This window comes from Penicillium manginii (assembly GCF_028828005.1).
Source record: "Penicillium manginii strain IBT 31320 chromosome Unknown utg000005l:1.0-5665137.0:1.0-5668048.0, whole genome shotgun sequence".
Classification (NCBI taxonomy): Eukaryota; Fungi; Ascomycota; class Eurotiomycetes; order Eurotiales; family Aspergillaceae; genus Penicillium; species Penicillium manginii.
Window position 1 is genome coordinate 1,192,805 of NW_026643106.1, and position 20,418 is coordinate 1,213,222.

A 20,418-nucleotide genomic window follows, 5' to 3' on the forward strand; every position below is an offset into this window, starting at 1 on the left:
GCTCTCTTCTCCGCCGATCCAACTTCGCCCAGTACCGACAACTTCCACGGCGCACCGCCTCCACCTTTTGCCTCGCCCAACGAGATTCACCTATTATGGTCCTTCTCAAAGCAACGGATCATATTCTCACTGCCCTTGAGGCAATCCCGGCTTCGCGCCGGGAAAAACTCGAGCTCCCTGCCACGCTGGAGCTCCACGGGCCGATTGCACATGAGCAGCTCCTCCGTCTATCCAAGCACCTCAAACAAGACGCCGAATATATTACGTCCCACAGCAATAGCCAAAACCCAACAATTCTCAGCTATCTCCTCCGCGGCACAAAAGTCTACGTTCCGCCTCCGCCAAAGAAACCAGAGCCGGTACGTTCTACAGATCGCTCAAAAGCTACACCTGCAACGCAGTATCACTGACATACTCCCAGAGCGCGGAATATCTCGCCTCCAAAGCACGTCTTCTCGCCGCTGCTGAACAAGCCGAATACCAACGCCTCCTAAACCCAACCTACACCCCAGGCCCAGACCACGCAGACCCTTACTCCGCCGACAATGCGCCTGTCTTCTCCGAAGACCCTCTCACCCCATCCCTCGTTTTGAATATATTTCTTTCAGTCATTATCACAGGCTTCAGTGTTTACTGGGCTCTGACGAAGTTCACGATGCCGCAGATTCTAGCCACGATGTTTGCCAGGTGGACTGGGCCGCGTGTTGATGATGAGTATCAACCGGCTGGGACGTCGGATGCGGTGCGGGTGCTTTTGTCGCTTTTTGCGGCGTTGGCGGTTGCTGTTGCGGAATCCTTCTTGTATGTGTTTTATATTGGGAAGATTGAGAGGGCTAAGGTTAAAGAGCGGAAATTCAAAGAGCGGAAGGTCTTTGTTAAAGAGGTTGACGGGGATGCGGAGACAGTTGAGGATGCTGCTGTCAATGTTGATGAAAAAGAGAAGATATGGGGCAAGGGCGTCAATGGAGGTGTACGGAGGAGAGTTCGTGAGAAATGGGAGAAGGAGAATGGGAATGATGCTCGAGGAGAGAGCTAGATTTGTGTACGAGTTAATTATTTCTACATAGTGTACTACATACTTTCGGATATACCCCACAATTTGAGAACATTAAGAAGAAGTGGATTTGTATTGAAAATAGAATGCTTTTTTGGTAATCTATGGCTAAGCTACAACGCGCTGTCTTAACTCTAACGGGTATGAATGCTGTTCAGTCATTAGTGCTCGTCACAAGGGTCACTGACCGAAAACGAGATGCGAGAATGAGATGAAAGGAAACTTCAAAAGGTGGTGATGCTGGCGATCTGCCAAAGGTCAACTTCGCCCAGATTTAGAGACAAAGGAGATGCAGGAGAAAATAAATGAAAATGGAAGGGAGATCAAACTCGTTTCTCGAGGAGGAGCTTGCCGGCCGGGCCCTTGTCACCGAAGTTGTTCTCGCGGCTGAAGATCCGCTCACCGCGGAGCCAAGTCTCGCGAACCATACCGCGCAGTGTGCGACCCTGGTAAGGAGAGCACTTGTTGCGGAAGAGCATGGTGCTGGGCTCGACGACCCACTCAGCAGAGTCGTCGAAGACACAGATATCGGCATCGAAGCCGACACGCAGGTCACCTTTGCGGGCCTCCAGGCCGACTTGAGCGGCAGTATTGGCACAGCAGAGGCGGACGACATCTTGTAGGGCCTTCTTGGTGTTCTCGTCCTCGGTGGAGGGGGTCAAGCCCTTGCGGCGGCTGAGCTCGGTCCAGAGAATAGGCAAGCCGAGGCCGACGGAGGAGATGCCGCCCCAGGCGGAGAAGAAGTCGCCGGTTTCCTCCTTGCCGGTGTCGAAGTAGCCGGGAATGTGGGAAGGAAGTTGCTTCAGGTTCGGTGTGCAAGGAGAGTGGTCAGAGACGACAGTTTTGATCACGCCATCCCCGGCGTGTTGCTCCAGTTCTTCCCACAGGCCATCCTGGTTCAGCTGAGAGCGAATAGGAGGGCAGCATTTGTGGCGGGTATCACCATCACGGATTTGCTCAGAGGCCAGGGACAGATAGTGGAAGCAGGTCTCGGCAGTGACCTTCACGCCGCGGGCACGAGCTTCACGAAGGATAGGAATGGCCTCCATGGCGGACAGGTGAACAATGTGCAACTGGAGATTGGGGGCAAGATGGGCTATGGACATGATGCTCTCTATGGCGCAGGTCTCAAACTCAGAGGGCCGCGAGTCCAGGAAGGTCGAATAGGCCTCGAGGGGACCAGTCGGGGCAGCTGGGGGCTCGGATGACTGGGCCTCGTCACCAACGGACTTGGTGACGGGGGGCACCATCTCAGCGTGGAACATCAAGGTCGTGGGCTCATCTGCAAGTTCAGCCATAGCCTTCTGGATATCCTTTTGGCCAACAGCGGGGAACTCATCAACCTGCAGTGGAGCAAATTAGTATAAGCCAGGAAAGTCATAGGGATAAGATGATCACTTACTCCACTATCAATCAAGAAACCCTTGAAACCACGGACACCCTCTTGGACAAGACCCTTGAGCTCGTGAGCATTTCCGGGGATGATACCACCGTAGAAGCCCACATCAACCCAGCACTTGCCCGAGGCAGCATCGAGCTTCTCCTTCAGACCGGCCACGGTAGTGGTGGGGGGGATAGCATTCAGAGGCATGTCAATCACGGTGGTAACACCGCCAAAGGCAGCGGCCTGGGTGCCGGTGTAGAAGCCCTCCCATTCCGTACGGCCAGGCTCGTTCAGGTGGACGTGAGCATCAACCAAACCGGGGAGGAGGACGTTGGGTGAGTAGTCGGTGTAAGGTGTATCGGCGGGGAACTCCGAAGCCGGGATCACGGAATCGAAGACGGCAGTGATCTTGCCAGTGGTGCGAGAGATGACAACAGTGGCCGAGGTGAGACGGCCGGAGATGACGGCACGCGAAGAGGCCACCACGGCAATGGAGGGGATGTTAGCTGTCGCCATAGTAGCTTGTCTGGGGGGGGCTTGCTCTTGTTTGGTTGCAGGCCAGTAGAATATTCCAATGTTTGACTCGGTAGCGGCGGCCAAGAGAGAAAGGAGGGAATAGACAAAGGTAGGTATATAAAATCAAGACAAGATGAATTCAGGGAGAGCCTGAGTTCAAGTGGGATTGGATACAGATAACAGCAAAATAAGAAAAGAGAGGCTTATCTGGAGGGGAAAAGAGGGACAAAGATAAGCAAGGATCCGGGGGAGGGGGATATAAATAACAGAGAGGGGCCCAATTCCGAATCCATTTGAGATTGAAAATTTGGGAACGGGGAAGTGCGGCCCACCTTTGAAAGCATGTCTGTGCCGAATTGCGAGTTGCCATCGAGGTTTTGATTACTCGATCCCATAAGATATGGCCATGGCCAGCCAGTCCGGGCAGTACTGCAGTCCCATGATCCATCGAATATCTTCGCCTTTGCCCGATTAAGGGAAGCCTGAGCGCAGGTACCACATCTGAGGGGAAATCTGCACGAAGTATGTTCCTAGAACATGGCATCCCATATTCTACATATCCGCGGTGATCTCCTACCCTAGGTCCGTACTGTATGTCGCCTCCTGGGCTTGCGGATCCGAACCGTGGTACTGAAAGGGAAAAAGTCTTCAGGGATGTCGCTGGTTGGATGAACCAAGTGGACATGGAGGAGCCAGATCGGTTATCGACAAGTCTCTCTGCCCCCCCTACCCTAGGATAAACGTGGGTGGTGGGTGTCTCAAGGTGGGGAGAGAGGAAATGCATCGGGCAGCTCCGATGGAGCTTTCCCGGCAGACCGCGTGCTCTGACTGGGCCGTTCAATGCCGACTTCTCTTTTATCAGCGTGTTACTCGATCAAAACTGTCCGCTTTACCCCGACTTGACATTCCTTTTACTCGATTGAAACCACAAGGGGAAAATTCTGCTTGATCTCCGAGGAATCTGCCCGTGAATGACTCCTCTCTTCCCCTCCCCGCCTGATCCTCTCCCTTCGGCGGTCTCCGCCCACCCATTGACTGGGTAGTTTTCATCGAGTAAAACAGCGCACTTGAAGGTTTAATATCTTTTCATATGAAGAATCTCCATCATCATGGTGGTGAAAGAGGGAGATGATGAGGGGTAGATATGGATGTGGAAGTTTCAAGTGATTCTCTTGCGGGGTGTGATCGTCAAGGGTTGACCTCAACTTTGCTTATGACATGTCTGCCAAAAATGCACATACAATATACAGGGGACACTCACACTGTGCGCGAGAGTGCTTGATTGCGCCATCGCCCGCTCCAATTGTTGGTCGTGCGGAGTCGATCAGCATCCACTGACAAGATGCTTAATGCGACGTGCCGACATACCCTTGTTTAAACTAACCATTTGCTAACCATTTGGCCTTTTGTTCTTTCATCTTGGTTTCTACCGCAGGTCTTGGCAATATGCTCAGCCCGGCTTTGACACATAGTGAAAATTGATAACATGACTACATAGATAGTCTGAGAAAATAAGGAAATGCTTGCTACTTCCATCCTCCCGATACCCCGGGTATCATCAGATAACTGCCACTACCAGTCCACCTATGTAGTCCCGGTTCGAAAACTCCATTCTTCAATCCTCGTCGCTTTTTTGGTTTGTGAAAATGGTACCATGGTGAATCAACATGGCCGTTCTGCTGCCGAGGGAATCGACCACTAGATAGCCTTTTCCTCGCTGCTTTCGTCCTCACACTGCTCAGTGATCTTCTCCAGAGAGATTTCGCTCTTCGCATGTGCCTCTGTAGTCCCTCCAGTGTTCTGTTGGACAACTTTGTCATCCTCCTTCTTATCCTCGCATCCATCCCCTTGGCTGCCCTCCTGAGTGGTCTTAGAGTCTTCATCCTCGTCACTCGCCACATTCAATTTGTCCAAGTCTTTCTGGGTCGTCTCATCCAGGTCCCGTCCGATGATCATGATTTGTTCCTCATAAGTAGGGTCCTCGTGAAGCATATCGAGCCAGTGGAGCATGTCACGCCATGCACTTGGAAGAATGCATTCGGTGTAGCAAGACTCTCCCGAAGAGTAGCAATTGCATCCATGCGAGCGATAGCCTGAATGACGAGTGCCCACTTCTTCGTCCGACATCACGTATCCCCGGCATCGAGCAGACATGAAGGCTGTGAATGATTTCGGATCGGCCAGAGTGCTCATGTCAATATCGACGTTGGTACTCTGGAGAGGATCACCCAGGCAAATCCCGGAGATGAAGGGACGCCAGGTTTCCCCTAGATCATATTCAGCACGAACAGAGTTGAAACTGATTCGTTTACCAGTGGATATCTCACTTACAGTTGGTCTCAAGGTATTCAATTGCGCCTAAGCCTCCCTCGGACATGCCGATGATATCAATGCGAGTGCCCTCACGGGTGCACGGCCAAAGGACCTTGCTGAAGACGTGGTGAATGTGTTCTCTCCAATCGTTGTTACCGGGAATTTTCGTGCGCCAACTCATGGCTGGTGGGCCCCAGTTTGCGGCAGGACGAGGAAGAGAAGCCCAGGTGACGTTTGTCACGGCACGAGAGTAGAGGCTATTCCACAGTAACTGGCCAGTATTTGCCAGAACGAGTGCATTGCCTGTTTTATTGTCATCTGCTCCCAGTACGGCTCTCGCAAAGTCAACGGCGGAGCCCTTGTTGATTTTGTCACCGCCGATAAGTCGGTAAGCCCAGACCCCGAAGTCTTGTACCGGCTCTCCAAACACGACGATGATGCGAGAGGCCTTGCGGAGATTTCCAGACACCATGATGGGCACATGTGCTTCGTCGGGGCGACTTTGAACGATCTGTCCATCGGCCTTTTCACGGAGTGGCAAACGCAAATCTTCAAGTCCAGCATCATGTAGACGTGTATTGATCAACTCGCGGATACAATCTGTAGACTAAATTAGCCGGAAACACACGCAGATTCTCCCAGACGTACCATTCATTGCCTCACGGTTCTTGACGTTGAAGCGTTCGTTTCGGTTAATCCTGTATTGGAAAGGTGCATCTGGGTCGCTGATTTTACGGATTTGGTCGTTTTCAGTGACGAAATACCTGAATTATGAACAATCTGTAAGAGAGACTGTGGCAATATGGGGTATTTTCTTACCCCAACTTCTTTAGATCTGAAGGATAGTAAGGATCCTTGGGGAGATCCTTGTTTCGGTAGACAAACATTGTGTTGAATGTGAGTGTGATGATTGAGGATATGGTTGAGAAGGGCCACACGGGAATATTTGCGAGAGTGGAAGAGAGGAGGGAGAGAGAAGAAGAAGGAGAAGGAGAAGAAGAAGAAGAAGAAGAAGAAGAAGAAGAAGAAGAAGAAGAAGAAGAAGAAGAAGAAGAAGAAGAAGAAGAAGAAGAAGAAGAAGAAGAAGAAGAAGAAGAAGAAGAAGAAGAAGAAGAAGAAGAAGAAGAAGAAGAAGAAGAAGACGAAGCAGAGAGGATGTTCATGGTGGAAGGCAAGGACACAAAGCAGCCGCTCCTTCCTCAATGGCGTTGGCGTTGGCGTTGGCGTTGGCGTTGGCGTTGGCGTTGGCAGCTATAAATGAGAGCAAACTGCCCCCTATAAGGATAAAGAGAGAAGATGCTGTCATATTAAAGTAGCAGCTTTAAAAATGATAGGTAGAGATGCAATATCTCCAATGAAGTGAAAAGAGAGAGAAAATAAATATTTAATGGTGCATACTATACAGGCTCTAAATGAAGCGACGAAAACGCCATGGCACAGCCCGGCCAACCTAAAATTTTCATATTGACATTGTTCTTCCACTCATCTCCAGCTTACCAACTGGCCTTCTTGACTCCTGGAAGCTCACCCGCAAGCGCCTGCATACGGAATTGGAACTGTAAAACGTCTGGGTTAGTCACGCTGATAGATCAACACCATCCATTCCGGCAACTACTCACTCGATTGATTCTGAAATCACGGAAGACAGCACGCGCAGTTCCTGAGGCCACACAGCGGTTCTTGATCTGGGTCGGGCGGGTGTAGGCGTGCATCTGGGAGAGCTGGAGCTGGGCCTGGGCGCGGACTCGCTGGGGAAGGCTGGTGTTGCGGATCAGGTAGCGGAGCGCTTGGCTAGAAAGTACCAGATATGTTAGCAACTGTGAACTAATCGGTTTCCTTGAAAGGCCTCTGGGAAGAGAGCAAGCCTCCAGCCATGCGCGGAGTGGCTTACCGTTCAGGCTCGGTCTGTTCAACAGCATTGCGCTTGTTGTGGTCACGGATCAAACGGGTGTTGACAAAGCCAGAGAGATCAAGCTTCTTAGGGCGGAACATGGACGCCATTTTCGACATTTTGGCGGCTATTCGTCGGAGAAAGGACAGGCGATCTGGAAAAGTACGGTAGAGTCCCTTTCGAAGCGGCGCGGTTGGCAAAAAGATACGGTTACCTGATCGGGATTAGCGTACCATCAGGATTTCCACGCCGACGGACCGGAAGTTATTCGACTAGAGAAAGGTACAGCATTTAGCCCTTGAGTCTCGAGCTACAGAGGACAGATGCGTAAATTTTTACAAAAAATATGAGCATATATCCCAGGCCCCGAGGTTTCTGTATAGTTGATGGTTGGCGTTGACCTGCTTTTAACAGCCTAAGCCCTGGAGATGTGAAGATTGTGGGCGGACATAAGACTACATTCCCAACCTACAAAGGTCCGAATACCAGTGATTCAATCAAACCAGCCTCAGAAGATTCCGAAGAATAGCAGTAAACAGTTAAACCAAGAATCCTACTCAAGGAGTTGGCACTCGACAGACGCAATGCAATAGTGGTACAGCTTGTGAATTGATCCAAGTCACCCAGCAGGGTATCTTCTATTTGCTTGGACAGAAGGGCAAACTGCCCGCGAACTTAAAAACAACAAGTGCGATCTGCGACCGAGGTCCAAATATATCTTCATTCGCCTTACTCGTCGCATCGGCTCGATTCGCTCCCGACTCACGCCACTCGGGGTGGCTTCTCACAGCGCTTCATCATCGGTCGATAATTTAGTGACCGGCGTTACCAGACTTGGCGTTGGGGTTGCGAGGGTCGTTCTTGAACTCGGCAGCTGTTGATTCGATGGTAAGTAAAGGGTTTTGCTGGACCGCACGCTATCCGAGTATAACAGTCGAGAAAGGTCCCCATGCGCGGCCATCCGATCAAAGCCGAACAAATATTCGAAGAATCATGGGTTCACTTACTGTTGGAGAGAACGTTCTGCAGGGAGTTGACGCCGTACAGGACGATGGCACCTAGAAAGGAGTCTTGTTAGAGCACAGGGTTCACGAGGTTCACGGGCGGGTTCATCGGTCAAAGTCAGGGATCGAATGTTGAGTTGCAATTCAGATCCGAATCATTAAGGCATGGACGAAGAACAGATGGGTAGCGTACCGGCGGCGAAGAAGGGAGTCATGGGCTTGCCTATAAATGGGTGTGTTAGTCTTTGGTCTTGCACTCTCACAGCGCTGCTCGGCGACATGGCGTGGCTGTTTTGTGCAATCACTTACCCAGAAGACCGGGGAACTTCTTTCCAAGGAGAGACATATTGACAGGCGGTGCGAATGCGAGGTGGATTCGGTGTTCGCGGGGGAGGTTAAGGTGGTGCAGGAGGAAGAGGAGATGTGAGGTTTGGCGGGAGTTTGCCCGGTCCGCACCATTCCGTTTCTGGTATGGTCCCGTGGCTGCTTTACCGATCTAACCCGAGTCTGTTTCCCCTCATAATCATAATCATAAACAATGCACGTCACAGCTGGCTGCAATTATTGACTCCTGTTCCTCGTCGATATCGTGATCGTGCATCATGGCTTCCTCACTTGCCGCATCGGTCACATCACTACAGTCGTCTCTCCAACTTCTCGACAATTCGATCACAACCTTGGACTCAGGCGTCAATGATTTTCCCCGCTTGTGCAAAGTCCTCCAAACAACACGGGTATGAGAAATAGAGATACGCGCTTCTAATATGATACATTCGTGACTAACGAGCCTCAATTATAGCATTTCGAGCTCCTCCCAGAACCGACTCTCCGTGAAGCTCAGCAGTCTCTGCTTGACGAAATCACCCCTAGCATTGCCCACCTTCTCTCCTTGGCGTCGAACCACGTTGAAAGATTATCACGCCGCGAAGAAGGATTGAAAGCTAAATGTGACCTGCAAGAGGGTCGTCTTTCTTCAAAATCTGAAGGTCGATCTTCGGCAACCCGGAATCAGAACAAAAGTACCACCAGTGCGCGGGGTCAGCTGGCGGGTGCGGGCAATGCTGCTTCCAAAGCAGCAGAGCTGCGCAGACTCGTACAGAAAAAAGAACGTCTCAAGTATGCTGTCGACCGACTTGAGTTGCAAAGCAAACAGCGTGAGCGCCAATTGAGAAAGAGCATGGCCGTACAATGACGATGAGACATGATCGACCCGCACCCCGTCACCTGCGAGAAAAACGACAGAGCTGGAATCTATTCTTAGGATTTGCAAGATTTCCCTTTAGTCGCTAAAGGCCGGACCGCCATCTCGGGAACTTTGTTCAACGAATTTGGCCCGCGTGTCTAGATTGAAGAGCGGGCATGAAAACATCTTACTGTTTTTTTCTTCTGAGAGGAGAGGCACTGTGCCCTATTCTCCAATCTTACTCAAAATCTTCAAGCTCGCATTTTTGGGGATCAGCCCATACTTCAAGTCCGTGCAGCTTATGCAGTGTGTTGCAACTCAGACCCTGTCAGCTTGATTGAACAACCAATCTGAGCATACATTCCGGTATCTGGTCTATTGCGCACCATTGATAGATGGCACTTTTCCAGCTCGCTGTCTCGGAACTGTGGATCCTATCAGCTCTAGAATAATCGTCTCCGCTAGCGGCACATCCTCTAGGCATTGAAGCAGCATTTGATGTCGCCGCTCGATTGTTCTCTTTAATGAGCGTTGAACAATGCAACAATGCCCTTTCAAACGGCCCTGAATGTGTTGGCATCTGGATCCATATGATTTTGTGTTTGAATGACATTGTGCTTAGATCATTGTTGGGAAATTCTTACAATCTAGAAAGATGGCAGACAAAGAACTTGCTCTCGTCTACTTCTGTTATCCAATACGCAGAACACGAATAAATATAGTATCTCTATCACTCGTATCGTTCTATTTTCATCCGAAAGACTCTGAACAGTATCAAATTATTCATCATAGATATTCAGTTCCACTCGCTTTATGATCCATGGATTGATTACGTTCCGCCTTGATATCACATCAGAATTCCAAGGTTTCATCATGGGCTTGCATCCAGATTCCGTGCTGGCTCTGGGCTTCTGCGAAGATATACAGAGACTTCTCCAGCCTAATAGTAGTATACTGGTACAGCTGGATCGGCCTACAAGGGAAGATACTCGCAGCTTTCTTTACCGAATCCAAATAGCTATCATACAATAGAAACGAGCAATCCATGAACAGGACCGACATCATCAGGATTTCATCTTGGATCATATCAATAGGGATGAGTATTTAGTTCTTGAACAAGAAGACCTGCTAAATGAGATTGACCATGAGACCCTGGTTCGTTGGAATTGGTCTCTTGGAGACACTGACTCTGAAATCATGTGGATAGAGTATCCTCCCACTCATGCATTACTCTATTTGATTTACATGAACACCAATAACTTTTTACGCTCAGCCAGTGCCCGGACAGTGCTATCAGAAGAGCACGCCACCATGCAGTCGACAATGTACATGGATTCTCGGCTTTTTCTTATAAGGTTGGAGATGAGTATCGTTGAATGGAATCACGCAAGTCGAGGTCAAATTGCCGAGTACCAACAGGAAATGCTGACTGAATTTATCGATCAACAGTATGTAGTGGCAGATATCGACCGGGGTGACTCAGATACGCAGTTAAATAGTACGCCCAGCTCTCCAAGTATCGAGGCATCACGAAGCCTCCAAATCGGATGGAGAACGCTGGGCCATGTCTCGCTGACTGCAGACTACCCAGATAATCAATTGGCATGTCCGATCTGTTACACAGCCTTTGAGACAGGCCACATATTTGCTGAGTTGATTTGCTGACTTAGGTATCACTCTAATTCTATTCTAGAATGGTTGATGCAGAGGGTTTCCTGCTCGACGTGTAATAGATAGGTATAACCCCGATATGGTATTATGGCCTATCAATCCCTAAGTTCCTCGAAATTCCTGTTCATGTTCCAAGGTTCTCTGATTTACACAAAATCTATTTAGTTTCGTTTCAAATTGTACTATGGAATTTTCTCTTTTTTTTTATCAAGATATACCAGAATTATTCAGATTCCAAACCGTGACCGCTGTTTCGTCTTCGATGCAAATCCAACCTTGTAAGTTGACCGCGCGACCCTGAGACTCGTACCTTCAGGTATATTTTTTCAGATATGGAAATTACTAGTAGGCATATCCAGTAAGAGCCTAAATCACTACCTAGGTAGTACGTAGCACTTCCATCATGATGGGCTGAAGGGTTGGAAAGTTATTATTAACACTGCGAGTTACCTAGGTAGTAGTGGGTCTAGAACGAGATTACACTTTGTCTTGAGTGAAGAAACATTATTTGCAGTAGTAGTCTGGTGTGAAGATCATCAAATATTGTACAGAAACCCTGACTCCATCGTCAGTGACCGCCCTATGGTGTTTGTTTAGTAATGTTACAAGATCACAATCCATGATCTAAAGTCAATTATGAACGCCAGCCAATGCCATGTCCTTCTGCTGGCCTGGTTAAAGAAAATACAGTCTCGCAACATGCTTACTATGCGTCCTCAGCGGCCGCACGGCGCTTGTATGCCTGTCGAAGCTTCTTCTTATCATTATGCTTCTTCCAGCTTGGGATATTCTGCCCCTTCTTCCGCTTGGGGATATCGGGGATATCCGAGGGGTAGTCTTCTTCATCATCTTCCTCATCACGCTCCAGGTCTCCTTCCTCATCCACCTCCTGAGAAGCAGCTTTATCTGCAGCCCGACGAGCTAGACGCTCCTTCTTGCCTTCGCCATGTTTCTCGCCCAGGTTCAATTTACGGGGGATGCGAGTTTTCGCACCAAGTGCCCATAAATCACCCCAGTTCGACTTGCGCGCATCGCGATACGCCTGACGACTGTAAGATCGGGGTACGGTCCAGCGCTCGATCTTTCCGGCTGGTGTGCAGAGGTCAAAAATGACATGGCCTCGACGTTTCAACGGCGGGTAAACCGCGCGAGGCAGTGAAAGCGGATGGAAGGGACTGGTTGGTTCATCAAGATGCTCAAATCCCTCGAACGCCGCATCGGTCACCTCAGCATTCTGCTGGATATTTTGTTGTTGCCGCAAGTCCTGGCCCCTTTGCACGGCAATATAGCTGAATTTGATATCCTCGTGGTTGCGGTCTCTGGCTCCCATTATGCGTTGCAAGAATGGGGGTCGGATGTATCGCTGCTCAAAATGGCAATAGTCTTTGCGACCCTTTGTGGGCCCCGCAGAGTTGTGCATCGGGCACGTCGAGTGATTGGTGCAGGGTGCAACAATCATACCAGATTCCTTCTTGACGGTCCGACTGCTGTCAGGAGAGTCGAGGAAGTTCTCATACTCAGTTGAATTGGGGCTTGCAATGTGGCGCTTGAGTAGCATTTCACGCGCGCCGGCGATGCATTCAAAACCCTTCTGGCGTCCCTTCTCAAGCAGAACGAGAACACCTCCATCCGGGTTGAGGAGTTGCCATAAATTCTCTACATACTCCTTTCGTTGGTACTCCTCTTCGAATCCAAGAAGAGAATGCGGCGCAATGATGACATCGTACTGCTTTCGCTTGGGAGCAGCACGCGAATCGTCCAATGTCGGCTTCTCACGTACATGAAGATAGTCCGGTAGCCGGGGGAGGAAAGTCGTGTTATCAAGTATCGCACTGGCACGCAGACGAAGTGCGTCAGATCCGGTCAATACAGTCGAGCGACCGTATGGAACGGGTGCATCCTCGGGGTGATCGGGAACCATAAGCTGATACTCTGCGCTAATTATATCCCTCCAGGCTAAGATGCCTGCACCACCGCCACTAGCATCAAGAACATTTGGACCACCATCTTGAGAAATAAGTTTACGGATCCAATCAGTTCCTGAGACGCTTTCGAACTTCCACAAGAACACTGAGTACTGAAGCGTATATACCGGGGTATAAGGCCGCCAGATAGGCGTTGGCTTCCATTTCTCCCATGTGATGCTGTGATGCACTGATAGGAATGGGAAGTTGGGGTAATTGTGCTCGTGGGGGAGGTGTTGTAGTCGAATTAGGCAGGCCTGGACCACCGAACAGGCGATGAGCAGTATCGGCGATATGCTTATTGGAAAACTCCGAAAGAATTATGGAGATGGGACCCGTCACAGTCTTCTTCGGCAGATTGATTGTGCCGGGCTCTGTCTCAAATTTCCCCTCGCGAGTCATGGGATGGGATCGTGGAGCAGAGTCTGGGACTGCCTCATTCACAAATTGTTCCATCATAATCTCGCCGCCCAATTGTTCAGCCACTTCTCGTGTTCGCCGCATGGCGGCCGTTTCGTCCAGTTCCGGGCTCGCATCCATATCGTACACAACTGGAGTATCATCGTGAGCTTCCGCTGATTGCTCAAACTCGATTTCCTCCCAGCCGCCCTGTCCATCCTCGCGGAACAATTGATCAGGGTCTTTCTCGTCTTCCGGGATGCCCTCGTCTGCCAATCGCTGGATGTTTGGCTCTCCGTACAGCGATATATACAGCCGGAGTTCCTCGTCATTCAAAGCGCCGTCGGGGACATCATCTCCACACTGCTGACGGACCATCTGCACCCAAGACTCGAGAGTGTATTCCTCTCCGCCGAGGGCAAGGGGCTCCTCGAGTCCATCGGCGTTGTCTGCGCCTTCCATCAAGTCCAGCTCATCCATAAGTTGCGCCATCTGGTCCTCATTTTCGTTGATGCGCTCGATCAGGGCATTGATTGCTTCGGTGCCGCCGGGTTCTATCGACTCGGGTTGGGGTGTGGCCATGGAAGACGAAAGCCGATGCCCAGATATCGATTGGACGAGAGAAAAACTATGTCGCTTCTTTGGGTATGGGAGGTGCATAGGTGCATTCGGTGGCAACTTTCTTTGCGCAAAGCTTCGTTTCTGCTGCAGCGCGATCAAACCTGCAGCTTCGCCGGATGGTCGCGATACGGCTGGTCCCGAGACCAGCGGGCGCAGCAGATACCGCGCATGCGGGTGACTGGCTCTAGATGCTGAAGAGCCAGACAACATCTTGCTGGATTAGACTTGGGGTTGACTAGAGATGGGAAGGAGAAATAAATTCCGAGCCGGGCGGAAGCTCCAGAAAATCGATGCCAAGCCATCACAAACTGCGCACTGTTGATTGGACAGGCAAGCGGCCAACAAATCCAGATGGATTGGGTTGACTCCACTTAGTACTCTAGTAGTTAAATAGGTTATTGGTTTGAATAATTTTCCATTCACAATGGAGAAAGAACAATAGGTATCAGTCAAGAAGTCAATATATATGTTCATCACCAATCAGACAGAAAATGCGTGGAACTTCTTGGGAAAATGGAGGCATCAAGGTACTGAGCAACCCTAATTGGGGTGATATTAGTAGTAGTAACAGTTTCACAACAGGAGATTCGTTGGAACTTTTTGGGATCCTCACTTGCTTGAGGAGACGAGAGAGATGGGGTAATCGATCGGTAGGTTTTTACTATTCATATAGTGCTTCACTTAATCGTGCTTGATATTACAAATATGAACCGGGTAAGGTTCGGATTTGATAGATAAGGCAATGACCTGCGGTGTTTCTGGGTATCTATAATTTGATTTCTTAGACTTCGCTCTCCGTGTCATCGTTGCCCATGAGCACCCGCAATGCGCTGACCCAGCGCATCACCTCATGTTCTAGAGCCGTCAATTTGGCCATGACCGACATGAGGCTGGGATCCTGACTTTCAACTCGTACTTTTTCTCGGACATGAACCTCGTCACCTTTCCACATGAACACATCGCCTGCTTCATCATGTGCCCGTTGTTTACTGCCAAACAGTCGATCGCGCAGGGAAAATCCGGTTAGAGATATGTCTGAGGCGAATGCCGATGGAGCTTGCGCTACGGTATTGCTTTCAAGTGTACGGACCAAAAGAACTAGTGCAGAGTCTGCAATAGAGAGGTGAAATGACAGGTTGGATGGAGGAGGTGTGTCAAACATCTGCCGTGTCGGAAATGCATTAGCTGGATATTTCTCAGGGTATGCAATCTAGCATATATCGAGGAAGAGATAATCCTACATTATCAGAGACACTGGTTTCCCACCAGTTGCCCCGCACGTCCCCGTCGCCCTTTAGCATCTGCCGCGCCTCGCTGATGGTTTCATGCAAGAGATGCAGCTGGCTGAAGATAAACCCTGCATCGTGGGGATCCCCCGTGTATGTGCTCACGTCAACAATATCCAAGCTCTGATTGACTAGGTTTCGGACCGACACGAGCTGTTGCAGTGCCAAATCGGGAGCCTCGGTGGACTGCGAGAGGATCAGGCGGGTGCTAGGGGAGCCGCGTGGAGGGGGTAATGATTGTAATCGGAGCTGAACGTCCTGTTTGATAGAAGAGTATAGTTAGTATTGTATAGGTTAAATCGGCACTTAGGTGATAATATGAACATACTCCTTTGACTAGCTTTGTCCCAACCCGCGTCACGAAGCCCTTGACATTTTCAGATCGTACCGAGGAGAGGACTAGGGTTGACCCTGGTTCCTGGGGCGCGAGGAGAGTGGCGCACTCTTGGAGACCTTCCTTCAAAGAGGCAAGCGACTCCTGTAGCGATTGCAGAAGCCATTGAAGCTCTCGAGCCTAAAAAAATGAGGAAGTTGGCCAACAGCTCCACCAGGATGGCCTGATCCTTGAGGCGATCATTCTTTGATTTTGCCAGGGCCAACCAGGGCCGAGAGCTGTAGATCGCCACAGGTTTCAGAGGGGGCCACTTTCTTCAACGTACCAATGCGGAATCCGCCTCTCGGTTCAACCGGTCGGGCGGCAGTGGGGGGGTATGCCCAAGTCGCCATGGCGGTGCGGTGCGGTAAGGCAGTAATGGAGGAAGCAACGTGAAGACAACCTCACACAGGACCAAGATTTCGGCACGAGTAAGGGCAAGGCAGAAGAGTTTTGATCCACGTCACTGATGGGGCTTGCAGCTGCACCATGGGGGCGTCCAGAGGGGAGCTGTAACGTCGGTGGGCGCGAGTTGGTGAGGTGACCGAGCCAATGCTCGTCATGGACGAAGGGAAGCTAACCACGGCGGGGACTAGCGTCGGGTTAGAGTGCACGCTAACCCAGAACAGCTAGCCGATCAGGTGCAAGCATGACGTCGATGATCCTCACGAATTTTGATCTATGAGCGGAGCTGTCCTTATATCAGGTTGAGGGGAGAAGGTTCAGCCCGGATACGCCGGCTGTTTGACTCGTCTTTCAGTACTTTTCTACTCTCGAGCTTCCATTTCTTCTCCTTGGATTATCTCCTTCCTTAATCCTCGACCTTCCCACAGCAACATCACCTCATCGCAATCCATTGGTACTTCAGGCATCTAAACAACTCCTCTGGGCGCCAATTTTGAAGCTATCGCGCACACCGACAAAGGGGAAAAAAGAAAAGGCAAAACTATATCCCTCAAGTTCCAAAGTCTCTCATCCAGTTATTGATCACGATGGGCCTTAGCAGTACGTGTGACCAGCCTCCCGATCAATAATCTATATTTTCCTAAAAGCTTCCTCGTAAACTAATTGACTTTGATATACAGGAGCGTCGTTGGGCTTCTTGGGCCTGTTCTTTATGGCCGGCTCGATTCTATTAATCTTCCTTACACTACTGGCGGGCACACGCAACACCACTCCGCTCAATGAAGTGTACTTCCTTCAAGCCGAGACGGGCAATATCCCAGGCGCACCGGCTCTCTCGCGCTGGACATTCTGGAATCTATGCGGGGTGACAGATGGGGGTAAGAATGACTGTGGTAGTTCGCACCCAGCCTTCCCATTCGACCCTCCAAGCCACCGCAACTTTGACACCACAGATAACGTGCCTTCGCAATTCATTGGGTAGGTGAACTGAACGGCTCTCCTATAGTGAGATTTTCCACTAACAATCTATGACCCCTCTAGTACAAATCACTACTTCCTGATGACCCGCTTCATGTTCCCCTTCATAATCATAGGCCTGTTCTTCGCCGTGGTTTCTCTTTTCACTGGCTTCCTGGCCATGTGCACTCGTATTGGCAGCTATCTCTCCGGATTTGTCGCCTGGATCGCGTTGACCTTCCAGGTCATCACTACTTGCCTCATGACGTATGTTTTTAATTACCTGGACACTAGGATTTCAATCTTCAATGCTAACACTGTATTTAGGGCTGTCTACGTGCAGGCCCGGGACGGATTCAGCAGCAATGGTCAGAGTTCCAAGCTCGGGGTCAAGGCTTTCGCTTTCATGTGGACTGCAAGTGCCTGTCTGTTTCTCTCGTGTCTGATGTACTGCCTCGGCGGTGCGGTTGGTCGAAAGGACGATGGCTACAGTGGGCGCAAGGAGCGCCGTCGCGGGTTCTTCAACTCTGCCCGATCCAACAGTGTGCGAAGCCAAAAGAAGGAAAAGGAATCCTACGCCACTGGCGCCGCTTAGATGGATATGCACACCCCCAAGCCAGCGTTGCAGGATCTCGTCTCGTCGCTTATAAAAAGTCGCTTCGTTTGTTGCAAAGAAGCGACTTACCTGACCATCAAGCACGCGTTGATGCCCTCGATTTATTCAACGTCCTGGCTTCTCATTCTCACCGTACACGATTTTCCACTGCGTTGATATCTCTTGGAGTGCTGATTCTCTGCCTCTCGCCTTATCTTCGCCTTGTTTACGATATGCATCAGGGATCTTTAGATTCCTGAATGAAGGACCACCACCCTTTCATCCTCACGCTCTTTTATGCTGTTACGAAAATCTACGATCGTTACTGTCACACCTGCCTATCGATGCCGCATGCCTTTATGGTATGACGCTGCCAACTTGATTTTCTTTTTTGGGTCAATGAATTGTTGACGAGCTCATGTTACAATTGTTTCCCGGCTTACTGGAGTCCGATGTCCGCTCTATCTATCTAATCTAGTTGTAATATAATTTCTATTTGACCTCATTATATCAGCATTTCTACTCGGCAAGACCTACTGCCGAAACAAAAGTTTCGTCATAGCGTAGACAAAAAAATCAGAGAAGTTTGGAAACAATCTAGGAACCCGAGGGTGTTCGTCATCGAGTCCTCGGGGTGACAAAGGCTGGAAATCGGGAGTTATGGACCATGGATCAAATAATTGAACATGTGGAAAATATCTTAATTGGTTACTTCCAGTTGTGAGTCTATAGATATTTGCAAAACTCGAAGAAATAGATGACTCCAAAAAGATAATGAAGGGTAGACAAAAGGGGAAAAAGGAGAAACAAAAGCACAGCCTCTATCAGTCATGCATGCATCATCACACCATAAAGAGATCGGTTTTTTTAAGAGGTAAAAATTTCATTTAAGCGGAGCCGTTGATGGCACCACGGACGGCAGTAGAGCCACCGACCTCGCGCACGGCGATCTGAAGACCCAGATCGGGGTTGACGTGGACCATGACCTCAATCTTGGCGCCAGCCTTGACACCCTTAACGGCGAGCTCGGCAACGGGCTTCTCGGTCTTCCAGACGATCTCACGGATATCCTCCTCCTCCTCATCCTCATCAGAGAAGTCGGAGTCCTCGTCGTCAGCGGGCTTCTCCTCCTTAGCCTTGGGCTCGGGCTTGGTGACCTTGATGTCACGGGCACCCTCGCACACGCGGACAAGGACATCGCCACCCTCCTTGGGGGCAACGTACTGAGCAATGCGGCGGGCAGGCAAGGCGGTCTCAGCATTGAGAAGGGGCTGGAAGGTGGTGTCGGTGCTAGAGGTGAACTCAACGCCGATGGCCTTGCTCAGGTGGGGAGTAACAGTGACCATGGGGTGAATGGACTGCTCAATGTCCTCGTGGTCAAACTCCTGGACTAGAGAGGCCTGGAAGGCGGCACCACGGGCAGCCAGCTCGGAGGGGTTGATGGCCGAGATGAGGGTGGAGGGAGCCAAGATGGCGGTCTTCTCGGGGAAGATGTTGCGAGCAAGCTGGGCGATCTTGGGGGTGTGGGAAGCACCACCGGAGAAGATGACCTAACATATGATTAATATCAACTAATATCCTGGGACATTTTTTCAATTTCACATACCTCATCAATGTCCAGAACATCGAGATCGGCCTTCTTAACGACCTGCTCAATCAGACCGGTGAACTGAGCGAAGACCTTGCCGGAGAGCAGCTCGAAGCGGGTGCGGTTAACGGTGGAGCCGAAGTCAATGCCGTTGGCGAGGGACTCGACGCTGAGCTGAGCGTTGGTGCTCAGGCTGAGAGCCTTGCGGGTGGCCTCACCCTCCAGCTTGAGCTTAGCCAGACCACGAGCATCTTCACGGGGGTCGATCTGGTGCTTCTTCAGGAACTCCTTGGCGAAGTGGTCGATGATGATCTGGTCCAGAGAGGCACCACCCAGCTCATAGTCGTGGGCAGTGGCCAGAATGGTGTAGATGCCACCGCGGCAGGCAACAACGGCAACATCAGAGCGGGTACCGCCCAGGTCGGCCACAACAGTCAGCTTGTCGGTAACAGTGGCCTCGGGGCGAGCATCGTAGGCCATGACAGCAGCAACGGGCTCGTGGATGAGTTGGAGAACATCAATGCCGGCAGCCTTGGCGGAGGCGACGAGAGCCTCACGCTGAGCATCGGCGAAGTTGGTGGGGACGGTGATAACGGCCGCGTTGACCTCCTTGCCCAGGAAGTCAGTAGCGGACTGCTTGAGGCGACGAAGGTGGCGGGTGGTGATCTCAGAAACGGTAGCAGAGTTAGGGGTCTCGCTGGGGGTGTCACGGATGGAGAAAGCGATGGTCGACTCGCTCTGCTGGGGGTGGGCAGAGGCGTGGCATGGGGTCGGGTCGATAGACTTGAAGTCCTTGCCCAGGAAATCCCGGAAGTATGCGACGGTGTTGCCGGAGTTGCGAATGAGCTGAGCCTTGGCCTGGGTACCGTGGTACTCCTCGCCCTCGATGTAGGAAAGAACGGAAGGGATTTGACGGTCTAACAGAGTCAGTTTGAAATGATTCGGTGTAGACATGCGGGGGACAAGAAAACATACCACCCTCCTCGTTAGCGATGACCTCAGCCTTGCCATCCTACATAATTCAAACATCAGTGATTGGTCTTGATCAGAGATCGATGGATGCGACGTACAGCAGAAATGCGAGCAATTGAACTGTAAGAGTTACCAAAGGAGATACCGATAGCAAAGCGCTCCGCCTGAGCGTCGACACCGTTGGCTGCGTCACCCATTTTTAATGTGAAAGAGAAAATTCGTTATTAGAAAAGAAAAAAAAA

General features: G+C 50.6%; 10 protein-coding genes across 10 annotated transcripts; 3 read left to right on the top strand and 7 right to left on the bottom strand.

Annotated features, from left to right (window-relative positions):
- Positions 1-95: 95 nt before the first annotated feature.
- On the top strand, positions 96-1,036 carry N7533_006828 (TMEM199/VMA12 family protein; the record flags this gene model as incomplete). Its single annotated transcript, XM_057103478.1, has 2 exons — positions 96-359; positions 422-1,036. 2 exons carry the CDS (start codon positions 96-98, stop codon positions 1,034-1,036), a joined length of 879 nt encoding a protein of 292 aa, XP_056958435.1.
- A 341-nt stretch (positions 1,037-1,377) lies between these two features.
- Positions 1,378-2,954, bottom strand: N7533_006829 (allantoinase alX; the record flags this gene model as incomplete). Its single annotated transcript, XM_057103479.1, has 2 exons — positions 1,378-2,397; positions 2,457-2,954. 2 exons carry the CDS (start codon positions 2,952-2,954, stop codon positions 1,378-1,380), a joined length of 1,518 nt encoding a protein of 505 aa, XP_056958436.1.
- Positions 2,955-4,652: 1,698 nt separating this feature from the next.
- N7533_006830 (uncharacterized protein) lies at positions 4,653-6,154 on the bottom strand (the record flags this gene model as incomplete). Its single annotated transcript, XM_057103480.1, has 4 exons — positions 4,653-5,221; positions 5,286-5,867; positions 5,916-6,031; positions 6,087-6,154. The coding sequence occupies 4 exons, from the start codon at positions 6,152-6,154 to the stop codon at positions 4,653-4,655; spliced, it is 1,335 nt and encodes a 444-aa protein (XP_056958437.1).
- Positions 6,155-6,760: 606 nt separating this feature from the next.
- On the bottom strand, positions 6,761-7,277 carry N7533_006831 (mitochondrial 37S ribosomal protein uS14m; the record flags this gene model as incomplete). Its single annotated transcript, XM_057103481.1, has 3 exons — positions 6,761-6,823; positions 6,887-7,058; positions 7,159-7,277. The coding sequence occupies 3 exons, from the start codon at positions 7,275-7,277 to the stop codon at positions 6,761-6,763; spliced, it is 354 nt and encodes a 117-aa protein (XP_056958438.1).
- A 693-nt stretch (positions 7,278-7,970) lies between these two features.
- Positions 7,971-8,508, bottom strand: N7533_006832 (F1F0 ATP synthase subunit i; the record flags this gene model as incomplete). Its single annotated transcript, XM_057103482.1, has 4 exons — positions 7,971-8,032; positions 8,166-8,216; positions 8,356-8,385; positions 8,472-8,508. The coding sequence occupies 4 exons, from the start codon at positions 8,506-8,508 to the stop codon at positions 7,971-7,973; spliced, it is 180 nt and encodes a 59-aa protein (XP_056958439.1).
- Positions 8,509-8,764: 256 nt separating this feature from the next.
- Positions 8,765-9,354, top strand: N7533_006833 (DASH complex subunit SPC19; the record flags this gene model as incomplete). Its single annotated transcript, XM_057103483.1, has 2 exons — positions 8,765-8,896; positions 8,962-9,354. 2 exons carry the CDS (start codon positions 8,765-8,767, stop codon positions 9,352-9,354), a joined length of 525 nt encoding a protein of 174 aa, XP_056958440.1.
- A 2,368-nt stretch (positions 9,355-11,722) lies between these two features.
- Positions 11,723-14,210, bottom strand: N7533_006834 (tRNA methyltransferase RSM22; the record flags this gene model as incomplete). The annotated part of the gene is made up of 2 exons (XM_057103484.1): positions 11,723-13,086; positions 13,109-14,210. 2 exons carry the CDS (start codon positions 14,208-14,210, stop codon positions 11,723-11,725), a joined length of 2,466 nt encoding a protein of 821 aa, XP_056958441.1.
- Positions 14,211-14,781: 571 nt separating this feature from the next.
- N7533_006835 (uncharacterized protein) lies at positions 14,782-16,012 on the bottom strand (the record flags this gene model as incomplete). Its single annotated transcript, XM_057103485.1, has 4 exons — positions 14,782-15,162; positions 15,242-15,544; positions 15,615-15,800; positions 15,887-16,012. 4 exons carry the CDS (start codon positions 16,010-16,012, stop codon positions 14,782-14,784), a joined length of 996 nt encoding a protein of 331 aa, XP_056958442.1.
- Positions 16,013-16,651: 639 nt separating this feature from the next.
- On the top strand, positions 16,652-17,616 carry N7533_006836 (SUR7/PalI family protein; the record flags this gene model as incomplete). The annotated part of the gene is made up of 4 exons (XM_057103486.1): positions 16,652-16,664; positions 16,745-17,042; positions 17,106-17,288; positions 17,349-17,616. The coding sequence occupies 4 exons, from the start codon at positions 16,652-16,654 to the stop codon at positions 17,614-17,616; spliced, it is 762 nt and encodes a 253-aa protein (XP_056958443.1).
- An 887-nt stretch (positions 17,617-18,503) lies between these two features.
- Positions 18,504-20,373, bottom strand: N7533_006837 (ribosome-associated complex protein SSZ1; the record flags this gene model as incomplete). Its single annotated transcript, XM_057103487.1, has 4 exons — positions 18,504-19,166; positions 19,223-20,121; positions 20,180-20,216; positions 20,275-20,373. The coding sequence occupies 4 exons, from the start codon at positions 20,371-20,373 to the stop codon at positions 18,504-18,506; spliced, it is 1,698 nt and encodes a 565-aa protein (XP_056958444.1).
- Between the last annotated feature and the right edge of the window lie 45 nt (positions 20,374-20,418).